The sequence below is a fragment of the Callionymus lyra genome, chromosome 17 (genome assembly GCF_982586985.1).
Source record: "Callionymus lyra chromosome 17, fCalLyr1.hap1.1, whole genome shotgun sequence".
Taxonomy (NCBI): Eukaryota; Metazoa; Chordata; class Actinopteri; order Syngnathiformes; family Callionymidae; genus Callionymus; species Callionymus lyra.
In genome coordinates this window covers 11,006,049-11,019,044 of record NC_141834.1, presented here as the reverse complement: position 1 = coordinate 11,019,044, position 12,996 = coordinate 11,006,049, and the positions used below count along the sequence as shown (strand labels likewise).

The 12,996-nt window shown below is 36.3% G+C and overlaps 1 protein-coding gene across 2 annotated transcripts; it reads left to right on the top strand.

Annotated features, from left to right (window-relative positions):
• Nucleotides 1-521: 521 nt before the first annotated feature.
• On the top strand, nucleotides 522-9,079 carry lsr (lipolysis stimulated lipoprotein receptor). Of its 2 annotated transcripts, XM_087812135.1 has the most exons (11): nucleotides 522-720; nucleotides 2,614-2,943; nucleotides 4,193-4,312; nucleotides 4,736-4,792; nucleotides 6,114-6,260; nucleotides 6,468-6,671; nucleotides 6,776-6,826; nucleotides 7,245-7,361; nucleotides 7,730-8,033; nucleotides 8,094-8,556; nucleotides 8,623-9,079. In XM_087812135.1, the coding sequence occupies exons 1-11, from the start codon at nucleotides 633-635 to the stop codon at nucleotides 8,656-8,658; spliced, it is 1,917 nt and encodes a 638-aa protein (XP_087668261.1). In that variant the 5' UTR covers nucleotides 522-632; the 3' UTR covers nucleotides 8,659-9,079. The 2 variants fall into 2 exon arrangements, with proteins under 2 accessions (XP_087668261.1, XP_087668262.1); XM_087812136.1 differs by lacking the exon at nucleotides 4,736-4,792.
• Nucleotides 9,080-12,996: the final 3,917 nt, after the last annotated feature.

Below are 12,996 nucleotides of genomic sequence, written 5' to 3'. Positions count from 1 at the left end.
AGTCACAGTATATAATGTGGCCCCGTGAACAGGTTGCAACCTTTGAAACGTCTAGTGTGTTAGCTATACATTTAAAAAAGTTACTTTGTATTTAAATTGTAACTTGTTTTTTTTTTCTTTTGCAATAATTCCAATTCTAAAGGAAAACAAGTATCTATATGTAATTCCACTTCGTCTTTGTGTATTGACTTATTTGAAATAAAAGTGATAAGGTCGTTAAACACACCAACACACACGTTAAATATTAACTGTTTTGCTACGCGGGGATCAGTTTCGGGTTGTACCAACTCAAGCGCAAGGGGAGTCACTGAAATGTAACCAATTTTGTTTTTGTTAAATCGATGTAATAAAAAACGATTTCGAATTTTTCGGATAAAAGATAAAGTATTGAATCACCATAAGGATTATTTTCCCTTTTGATTCGGGAATACGTTACAAATAGAGTTTAGGTCAGACGGTTCAACCCCGCTGTTTGACAACTCCTTGTTCACCTGTCTCGGCGCCATTGACGTGATGCGTTCAGGTACTCTCCCCTGGGGCTGCGACTACGACGACGACACAAAATGGAGTTGACACTACCTGGATAATGAGGAAAAATACATAACGGAGTGTAAAGTATTTGTAAAAGAAACATGAATGTGAGCAGAGTAGACAATGTGCTGAAGAAACCAAATTCGAAGATGTTTTGGACGGTTTTAATCGCCGCCTTAATGGCGACAGGTAAGTTTTTTTCCCCTCAAAACAGGCTGGGCCCTTCCGCCCTTGTATTACCGTCGATCATAACTAATCTTAACTAAACTTAATTATTAAAATATTGTTATCTTATTGAACGAGTTATTGAAAACTATATTCTCATATTATCGAATCGACGTTGCGAATCGTTTAACTAAGATCAGTTGTCGTTCGATGTTTGACAAGCACGTTAAGATAAAGCATAATTCGAAACAAAAACACTTTTAAACAGCAATAAAGTTGCAGGTTTAAATCCAAAGCGAGATAACTTTTATATTTGGGCTGAATTTGGACTCATTTTTAAAGAGTTCCTCCTGAAACTACGTAGGTTTTCTCGCGGAACTCCGGTTTCCTCCCACAGTGCGAAATTACCAATGAATTTAACGTTAATTTGAATAATTATGTTTATATTATTATTATAAATATAATATTATGATTTATATTATGCCCTTTAGTGGTTTAGCGAGCTTTCCAGTGTGTCCCCAGCCTCGCCCTAGAAGCAGGGATGCGTTCAGGGACCAGACGACCCAATTAAAAGTAGTCGATGATTTAATTGTCATGTTGTTGTTTTTAGCCAAACATTACCTCTGTAATAACAAATATAAATGAATGATTCTAGTATTCAATACTTGTACTGTACTAGCTGCTACTTTGTTGTTTTTTTGTTTGTGATGAAACTTGTGTCACGTTCTGGGAGTGGCAGTTTTTTTTTGTTTTCCAAGTCGGGTATCACTGAGATGTCGTAATGAGTCACAGATCTGTGAGTTACAACAGCGATGAATCAGGACATTTGTTTTTGGTTTCCTTATCCTCAGGCTCTTTTGAAACAACCCCTTCCAAGTACTATTTATAAATTGTGTACATGCAAATTTATGTGATATAAAGCTTTTTTATTTTATTTATAATGGTACATTTTAAATTAAATAATACAAGCTTACTAGAATGGATAGTGCCAGAATTATTTTGCTTTTTGATCACAAATATGCTTAAACGTTGTTCTAGTTAGGGAATTTTACAATTTTTAAAAAGTGTAGTCCAGGGTTGTTACCATGGTGTAAGCAATTTTATCTATTAATCCTGTTACAACAAAGCCCTTCCAGTAGTTATCAGTTATCTTCTAGACCAAAATTATAGCCAAGATGACAGATAAATCCTGTAACTTAATCTACCATATTTTTTCCTACTACACAGCGCATTTAGAATTATTTTTATTGTTCTCAAAAAGCGACAACATGCCCTTTAAGCCTTATGTATTAATTCTGGTTTTACTCTCTGACCTATCCGATATTTTTTTTAAATATTCAGAAATGTTGGTAACCACAGTACAATTACTCCATCTTAAGACGTTTTTATTTGTTCAGGCTTTTCCTTGATTTTCTGGAACTCCTGTTTTGTTATCAGTTTTTATCTTGACCTTTAAAGTATATACTTTATTGAATATTGTTTTGATTGTTTAAGCGCTTTGTGACCCTGGTCTGGAAAAGCGCTATACAAATAAAAATTACTTATTACTATAATACAGAGAATTATACTAAACTATATTTGGTTATTTAAAAACATTTTCAACATTGTAAAAAGTACAATTAAGACTTGTATATATGAATACAATTGTTGTACTTTTCGTATTCCTTTAGCAATCAGTCATAAAAGAGTCTTCGCTGTTAATAAAGTCTCTAAACTTTATTGACACCACAGTTTACCGTCACATGACCAATACACACACGCCTCATTGGTCAACAGAAATGAAAAAAAGAGGAGAGCAAAATAAACGTGTAAACCTTCATTGGTTTATACAAAAGTTTTAATTTGTTTTCTGTCTTAAGCGTTCACACGAGTTGTAAATTGTCAGGCCAACCTCTAATATTCTCCCGTCACCCTCAGAGTCGGCGATGGCCATCTCCGTCACCGTCCCCCTGAAGAGGAGCATCGTCATCCTCTTCCAGCCCATCACTCTCACCTGCAACTATGACACGACGGCCACGACTCCGCCCGTGGTCACCTGGAAGTACAAGTCCTATTGTCGGGACCCGATTCAGGCGGCGCTGAACCCCAGCAGCGCGGAGAACATCCTCTCTCAGAACAACCCGAACTACGACCCCAACATCGAGTGCGCCGACAGCCAGCGAACGGTGCGCATCGTAGCGTCCAAGCAGGGCAACGCCGTCACCCTCGGGTCGCAGTACCAGGGGCGCAAGATCAGCATCTTGAACAGTGAGCGGACGCTTTCATTCACTATTATCCTGTTATGTTATATCATTTAAAATGTAAAATTAAATCATTACATTTTTTGGAGTTTGAAGGTTCAACAATAAAATAGTTATTGTCAATTTAATATATTTTCAGTATGTATTTCAATAACGCACAAAAATAATTGTGTTTGTAGCATTCTTCAGGCAAATGAAAGCATTTTAAAATGACAAAAATGTAACTATTTATACTTTGTTTCTTTACTGTATTCAAACTATTTATTTAACTTGAACTATTTATTTAATTTGAACTATTTAATTAATTTGAACGATTTATTTTAATTGAACTATTTATTTAATTTGAACTATTTAATTAATTTGAACGATTTATTTTAATTGAACTATTTATTTAATTTAAACTATTTATTTTGTTTGAACTATTTATTTAATTTGAACGATTTATTTAATTTAAAATATATAATTTGAACGATTTATTTAATTTAAAATATATAATTTGAACGATTTATTTAAATAATTGTTTTTATTTTAATTTAAACTTTTCATTTATTTTTAACTTTTTATTTAGTTTGAACGATTTATTTAATTTAAAATATTTAATTTGAATGATTTATTTAATTTAAACTATTTAATTTGAACGATTTATTTAATTTAAAATATTTAATTCGAACGATTTATTTAATTTAAACTATTTAATTTGAACGATTTATTTAATTTACACTATCTAATTTATTTAATTTACATTTTTTATTTAAATTTAAACTTTTCATTTATTTTTAACTTTTTATTTAATTTGAACGATTTATTTAATTTAAAATATTTAATTCGAACGATTTATTTAATTTAAACTATTTATTTTGTTTTAAACTTTTTATTTAATTTAAACTATTTAATTTGAACGATTTATTTAATTTAAACTATTCATTTTAATTTAAACTATTTATTTCAATTGAACTATTTATTTAATGTGATCGATTTATTTAATTGAACAATTTATTTAGTTTGAACTATTTCATTAATTTGAACGATTTAATTAATTTGAACTATTTATTTAATTAGAACTATTTATTACATTTGAACTCTTTATTTAATTAGAACGATTTATTAATTTAAACTTTTCATTTAGTTTGAACTTTGTATTTAATTTAAACTATTTATTTTATTTTAAGCTATTTATTTAATTTGAATCATCAATCATTATTATGTCTGCTAAAGTTTTATTATTTTATCTCTTAAATATATATTTTTTATTTCAGATGCTGACTTGAACATTGCTCAGACTGCATGGGGCGACAGTGGCGTCTACATCTGCTCCGTCATCTCCTCTCAGGATTTGTCAGGAAATGGCGAAGACTACATCGAGCTGATCGTCTTGGGTGAGTCGGTCTTTGCGTTTACACCAAAATTAACTATTTTTGCGGCATCTGTTGCGCAACTCCCACCTGGCTGGTTGTTGTTTTTTTTTTGGGGGGGGGGGCGAATAAAAACATTTCTTGTCATCTCTAAAGTTGTTGAACCAGCAAAGAGTAGGTCTTAAGTAAGCAAAAAGTCAAAATTGCGGATATATTGTATTGTGAAATCTTCCATTGGGTGTTGTGTCAGCGTCTTTCGTATTTAATCCCACAGACGTCTCGTCAAATGTGTGGCTTTTTTTGAAGCTGCAAACGTGTCGCAACCCCCTTCTCCCATCATGCACCACGATAGTTTGCCACGCGTCATTATAAAAGGAGGCAGTAGCTAGCAGAATTAAGCAAGACGGGGCGAATCAAAGTAATTCTTACCTTATCTTTCCTCCACAGAGAGAAAGTCAGATACTACTGACCTGCTGCCTGGCATTGACTTACTGAATATGGAAGGTATTAGTACAAGCTCAGCCATGTTTTATAGTCATTTATAAGGTGCCAGGCTAGTTTTTTTTTTATCTTAAAAACACGTTCACCATTCAAAGTAAACACAAATTCTATATTAGTTTTGTGTGATGGGTCAAGACTTTTAAAACATAACATTTACAACAATATTTTAACAGGTTTAGAGACAATGAAATACAGCTGACTCATTAGTTTTTATCAATGACATTGTTTGAAGAGAAGCTTGGTGTCAGTTCTTCTTCTGGGAGGTGTCAACACGACACACCTTTATAGTCTCTTCTCTGGACCAATCAGAGGCTCTGTCTGATTTCTTTTTTTCCTCACTTCCTTGTTGAAGAAGCAGAGGACTCATGAGAATTTTGCCGTGTCGATGATTAATCACTGGTTACTTTTCCTTGGTTGATAAAACTTTTCTTTACTTCTTTGGTTTCTGGTTCATGAGCAGGAGAATTGTTTTCCTTTTTTTTGTATTTTTATCTGATATTTCCTCCCTTTTTTTAGTCCGTAGTCAAACATGTAAACAAAACGACAAGATATGAGGCTTTGTCTCTCAACTGTGGAGCTTTAATCTTTCATCCAATGTTCATTTATGCTTGTAAAAGTTGAGTTGGGAGACCGTATACAAATTCTCATTTCAGTTAGAACTAATTAACAAGTGAAGGATGACAAATTTGGGGAAAGAATAGTTGTAAATAACTCGGATGTTTTCTGCCAAAAACTGAAATTGATTGATTTTCATGTAAAAATTGTGCACAAATATACATGCTATTTAAAAAAAGTGCATTTTCTGAAAACATTAACTGATGAGTTAACCAGTTTTGGTTTTGGTTCTCTCAAGAGCAGACCCTCAAAAGTAGTTTAACATTGAAGTGGATTCATTTTATACTTTGACATAAAAAAAATGTTTTCTTTAACTGTCAATCAGTTTTAAATACCCCCCACCCCCTGTTCCCGTCCGCCTTGTAAATTCACTCGTGCAGCAATTTCAGGGAAAAAGTCATCGGGAAGAACCACATTTTTCTTGTCTAGTCTCTGCAAGTCTGTTCAAGCAGACGACAGCAAATAAACAGCACAGAACAACCATAGCATTGCATGAAGGTGTACAGGGTCCATTTATTTGCTTAATATTGGTGACATTTAGTAAGAATTATGGCTCCATACGTCCACATTTATCTTGTCTTTGTAGCGCTTCAAGCTTATGGGTCAATCGTCCCGGCTGCTATAGAAAGAATAATCAGTATTTATCTCTGTTTAAGGAGTATATTTGATATAAAATATATAAAATTTGTGTCTCAACCGCTCCACTCAGACTGGCTCCTGGTGCTTCTGGTGGTTCTCGGGTTCCTGCTCCTGTTGTTGCTGATCGGTATCTGCTGGTGCCAGTGTTGTCCGCACACCTGCTGCTGCTACATCAGCTGCCCCTGCTGCCCCGATACATGCTGTTGCCCGAGGGCACGTAAGTACCCGATACAAGTTGCAGAAGATGATTGAATCTGATTATTTGCAAGTAAATAGTCACATAATTGTTATAAATGTGGAAGTTTTGGTCAATGTTAAAACAAACTTATGAATGAAATGACTAACTAATGAAATAAATAGAGTTTTATGAGTTATTTTGTGATTTTATTATGTGAAATGACCTAAAAAAAATGTCTGGTTTTAGTTTACGAGGCAGGAAAGGCGGTGAAGAAAGGCGTGGCCAGTCAGTACGCGCCCACCTTGTACGCTCCCAGCATGTACGGCCAGCCGGCGTACGGGGGTCAGTTCGTGAACCAGCCTTCCATTCCGCTGCTCCCGCTTCCCAACGGCGTTGGGCAGCAACCGTCCCAGAACGGCTACGGCCGAGACTACGACGGCGCCAGCTCCGGTGAGAACATCTCCCTCGAAGAGCTGCTCGCACGGCTGTGTGATTACAGCAAAACAAATTTTTTGATTATATTACCTACAATACATTTTATTGTGAATCTGTAGTGGGTCAAGGCTCCCAAGTTCCTTTGCTGCAGGATCACGGAGGAGACAACAGTAAGAACATTTCTATTGTTTAAGAACTTTTTATAGTATAAAAAAATTCTACATTTTTTTGAAGTAAGTACCAGATAAAAAAATTCTACATCTTTTTTATAGCGGCTGATTTGTAATTGGTTGTATTAGCCTGCGGTTGATTAACGGATCACTTGAATGACCTGCTTGAAATGCAATGTTAATTATTATTATTTTTTTTAGATTTATTGATTAATTAAATAAATCTGACTTGTCTTTATAATGTTTTCTTTTCAAGGCAATTTCTCATTATAAACTTTTTTTCTCCCTTTTCTTATGAATGAATCCTCATCATTTTCTCACATAATAATGAAACAATGATGAAATATTATTGATAAATGCCTGTTAAAGATATTGTTGATTAGGATAAGAAATCATATTTTTCTTCCCCTCTGGTAAGCTCGGAGTGGTTATCGTATCCAAGTGGACCCGGATGGAAATGCAACACGTGCAATTTACTACATGGAGAAGGAACTGGCGAACTTGGACCCATCCCGGCCTGCTAACTACAACCGAAGTAAGTCATTCATCGTTTTTGCTTCAGGTTAAATCTCATCTAAAACTTTTAATCAATTATTCAAATGGACCTTATAATAGCGTCTTGTGTTTTCAAGAAAATATCAAATAAAAATATTCTTGTGTGTAAAACTGAGGGGATTAGACTGTGTTGCGTTCGAAGACATCTCGGAAATATGAAGCAATATATCAAATATTCCATGTGAAATAAGACGGTCTTTCAAGGGATTTTGCCATGTTTAGCTGGTTATGCTTTACTTGGGTTTACTGAAGATTGAAGGTGTTTTAATAAGTTGTTTTAATGAAGATTTAACAATATTTGCCAAAACAACAAGCTCTTGACTACTTTCCTCGTCACCTGCCTCTCAGTGGACAACATGAGCGAGGTCAGCTCGCTGCACGACAATCTGGACCCGAGAGGTCGCGGGGGTCGCTCGCAGCCGCCGCCCCTGGCGACCGTCTACGACCGGGACGAGGCCATGAGCACCATCAGCAGCGTCTCGCAGCAGGGCCGTCGCTACGACGACGACTACCCGCGGCGGGGCGGCGGCGGCGGCATGGCGGGCAACGTGCGCGCTCGCTCCATGGACAACCTCGACGACATCGGGCGGCGCCGAGGCCGGGACGACTACCCGCCGCAGCGCCGGCCCGAGGAGCCCAGAGGGAGGAGAGGGTGAGTGTCGTGGTGTCATATTTTGTCGGTAAATATTCTAAAACGAAATTCTCTTTTCAGTTCGGACGACGGCTGGAGCAGCAGCGCCCGCAGCGGCTACGACCGCGACTACGACGACCGCAGGCGTCGCGACTACTCCCCCGACGGCCGGCGCAGAGACGAGGGTCCGGCCTACGGCGGCTTGCCGGGGCGCCGGAGCCGCAGCCGGGACGACCTGATGGACCTGGACCGGGACCGCCGCGGGAAAGGTGGAAACCGAGGTCCCGAGTACGACGACAGCTTCCTGCGGGAGGCCATGGAGAGGAAGAAGCTGGGCGAGCAGCAGAGGGCCCGGAGCAGAGACCGCCTGGACAGCGAGAGCGAGAGGTCCGATCGAGGTCGAGTGACCCGCGGGCCTCCTCCCCTACCCATGAGCCCTCCTGCCGGGAACCCCGGTCGCCGTGACGACTACCCCCCTCCTCTGCCTCCGCCGTACAGCGACGACGAGAGCATGTCGTCCTCCAAGAAGACAAACCTGCGCAAGGTGAGTCTCAGAAGAAATCATCTTGGGACGGAAAGTTGTATAAACAAACCTTCTTGTTTTTTCCAGAATGGAGCCGTCAGTCGCGAGAGCCTGGTGGTGTGAAACTAAACACTGACACTGCAGATGGATTTTTGTTTTTTAATCTACAGTACGCCAAAATGTTTTTTTAATCTTCTGCTTTTTACCTTTTTAAAAATATGTATTAAACTCTGTGGCTGCCACAAGTGCCTTCAATTGTACAGTTTAGTTGTAGATGAGAAAAAAATGCTCCTAATGCGTTGATGTGCTATCCCTGTTAGCATCTGTCTTTTTTAAACATGTTCTGATGAAAGTGCTTATTTTGAACTGTTTTTAATTCACATTTTTTTTTATCTTCGTGTATCTCGTAACCCGGTAGACATCAAGTCGTATTATTTGTTTGCCTCCTGAAAATGGTCCCAAATAGACGTCATTTTTCATGTAACACTCAATACATTGTATATAAAAGCTGTACAACGTTTTTCAATAAAGGTCTTGCAGACTACTCACTTGTTGTTTCACGTTCTAACACAAGATGGCGCCACCATTTATTTTCTATTTTTTAATTATCACTTTAAATTACACATGTATATATCAAACAAAAAAACAAAAAATGAATTCTTGGGGGTGGAAAAATGACAAACATTTTTGAGTTTAAATTAAATTTCAGTAAAAGCTAATGAAGCACGATTTTAAACCATCAAACTACATTCTCTTACACTCCGTCTGTGCTGAAAGAGAAATGTCAGGGATGGAGGGAGTGAGAAAAAGAGAGGGCGGGAGGGTGCTAGAGAGAGAGAGATGAGCAAACGAAGGAGAGAATTCCAGCCTTTCATACGTCGACTCTGCCGTCCCTCTTCGCTTCAGATCAGCTGGTGAGGTAAGAAAATCATCTTTTTAAATCCTTTGTAAAAACAAAGTTAAATGTGAATTAATAATAATATTGTATATGCTTGTTTATTAAACAATCAAAACATTTCTTTTTTTTTACGTGTATGTAGACTTTCTTGCCAGTAATGGAGATAAATAATAAATAATTAGTGGCATTAATCATAGGAGATAATGAACCAGATAAAAAAAATCATTAAAAAAACAAACATGAAATTAAAATGAACTTTGAGCTGAATCAACTATTGTCTTTTAAACCAAATAACATTTTTATTTTGTGACTTGTTTCTTAGGTTGGTTTGACATTTGTTTTCATCATTTAGCTTTTTATTTTTTAGGTAGTTGTGAAAAACAACATTTTATTTAATTTAACATGCATAAGTACACATATATACTCTTTATAAAAGGAGTATAGACAAAAAATAAAAAAAATAAAAGGAAAATTTAATTTTAATCTCGGTCAAAATTAATTTGACGTTTTAAAAATTCACAAGATGATAAAACAGAGAAATTGAACTTGTAATGTAAAGTTAAACGGTCAGAATTTTCTGGTTTTGAGCGAATCCACTGGCAAGATTTGTCACTCACAGGGCTTCATCTCACCATCGATACTCACAGAGTTTATTTACATTTTATTTTATACCTATCCATGCATTTTTTATTCTTACTTTGTTGATCCATATATCAGAAATGTTCTGAAGTCCATTGATACTTGAATTGAGGCCAAATGGGAGATTTAACCAACACCTATAGGGATTAAATCCAGACCCTCCACTAGCCTTTGAGATCCGACCCAATTCTTCTATGGACTTTCAAGACACAATGTCTTTTTTCATAGTTCTGACGTTTGACATTTTGAGTAGAGAAATAATGATCCATACCGATCATTATTGTCTGGAACATGACGTTCTTTCCAGTGGAAAAAGTCTGAAGAATAAAGCATCATCTTTTCATCAGTTTTCTGTCAATAGTTCTGAACAATTCCCAGAATCTTCCTCTCACTCTGGTCTCTGACCGTTCTTTGTTTTGGTGGGAAAAAAAGTGAAGCTACGACATTTTTTCCTAATGTCAGCAAAGGCCAATTTTTTTGAAAGTTTCAAGCTACCTTTCACTTTCCTTAGCTTTTAAACAAGTTTTTTTTTTTTTGTTAATGTTTTATTCTAGTCAGAAAGGGAAATTAACTTGGACAAAAAGAGTGTGTTTGAAAAAAAAATGGGAAAGTTACTAGACGGGGTTCATCTTGTTCACTTGCTTTGGCAAACCAAGCTAGCTAGCATTAGCTAATAACAACAGGGAACTAGTTTAAACTCCACGGTTTCCATTCCTATATTTTCTTAGATTAATTGGAGCAAGAAATTGTTCAAATAGCAAGTTTTTAAAGGTTTACTTTTTTTAATAACTACTGCCACTTGAGCTCAGATGCTAGTTAGCATCATCATGTTGGTTTTAAGCTAGTTAGGTGCAACGGATGAGATTGTCTTTTTGTTTTATTTTTATCCTAACACAATTTTTCAGATATTGTTGTTCCAATTACAAGATGTTTATCCTTCTAGCCAACGTCCTGGACTGGAATGATAAGAATGTCTTGACTAGCGTGAAGCTAATGTGAGGAAAAACATGAAAAGGTTTAATAACCAAAAACTTAATTGGTTTTAACGGTTTTAACTCGTATGGAATAGTGGTGTCATGAAACGCCGTTGAGTCACTAAAAACTTTTTCAGTCAGAAAATTGTACCAATGTCAAGACTGTTCTACCCAAAAGTGCCTGGTAAAACTTTTAAACTGTAAAAAAAGGAGGCAACCTTTACTTTCTGAAGTGTTTTTCTCTGTCTTCAAAATAAAGCTTCACGAAGCTTCGTCCTTAATTTACCAGTAGATGGCACTATTTTCACGTTTTACAACAAATCCTTACGTCGTGTTTGAGCCAACGGCGCCTCCTACTGAGCTCGGAAATACGCACACTGTTTCGCGAAGCTTCGCCGGCCTGTTTCTAGGGCTCAGGACTCTCAGGCAACCCACCAAACTCGGAGTGTCTTTTTGAAGTCGAAGTAACAAGAATCCCCCCCCGGAGAGAAAGGGCGTGAAGCAACAGACGGAGACAAACGAGCGAGTGCAGAGAAAAAGAGGATTGTTGTGATTAAAAGACAATTATCTGAGCACATCGACTTCCCAGTGTTGTGCGGTGTCAGGCTCAGGCTGGACTCTTGTGTCCCTGAAGGCCTCGGGGAACAATGGCCGCTGTGTTGCAGGAGGGAGGAGGTGTGCTCCCGAGTGCTGGAGTGTCCTGACAAATACTGGGCACCATGTGGACACGTGAGGACCCCACTCTCCCAGGCTTTAAAAAAAAAAAAAAATGATTAAGACATTTGGAGAAAGAATCACAACTAGAGTTTACAGCGATTCATAGGATTGCACTTGGAATCTGTTTAGATTTGGTTCTTGAAATGTGATTACGTGAGATTTTATTTGTTGTTAATATAAGCTGAGGAGTCGTACATACATATTGTTGGATCGTTCAGTGCATCATTTCTTCTTCTGGTTGGTATGTTGGCCCAGAATTACAAAACAACGTACAAAATTACATTTTCCTGAAAAAAAAACTAAAATTTCAGGAAACAAACAAACTTGGAAACAAAATTTAAATGTACTGAAACAAATTAATTCAATGTCAAACTCAAAACGAATTTATAAACTGTTTTATAAACTATTTGCCGAATTACATTTTCAAACTCTGAAACAAAATTTTAGTTTTCTGAAACAAATTTATATTTTCCTGAAACAAATTTAAAAACTTGGAAACACATTTATAAACCCAGAAATTAACATTCCCTGAAACTAATTCAAAATTCTAATTTACTGAAACAAGTTTAAAATCTCAGAAACAAATTTATATTTCCCTGAAAAAAATTAAAAAACGCGGAAACAATTCTTCAAATTCACATACAAATTGATTATTGCCTGAAACAAATGAAAAAAAAAAAATCATGAAACAATTTTCGAATTTATTTGTAACAAAAATGACAATTTCCTGACGGAAAAATTTGCAAATATTTGCGCTTCTGTGCCATTGTAGATCAAAGTTGGGATACACACCCACGGCTCTGACTTCATTGATTGATGGAAAACTTGTGCACCAATGATCTTCAACTGTGATTCTGAAGTAAAAACATTTGTAAAACCAACTAATGCTAACGATAATATGGATTTGACTTGACAGTATCCAGGCTTATGCTCATCATGGTTTTTGTTTTTATTTGTACAGTTTAGAATGAAAGAACGAGAAAGCTAACAATGGCTGGATTTTCTAGTTTTTCATTAAAAAAAATCTAAAATATATGCATAATTTTATCCTGTTAGACACTAAAGAAAGATTAACTTGTTTTTGTTCTGTTTTGTTGACTATTTTATACAATATGATGCTAAAATAAAGCCTTTGCAATATATTTGAGCATCAAACAATTTGAAAAACATCTCAATGAGAGCGTTATAACTGGACTGAATTCAGATTTATTGCATTGTTTAGATTTCGCGCAC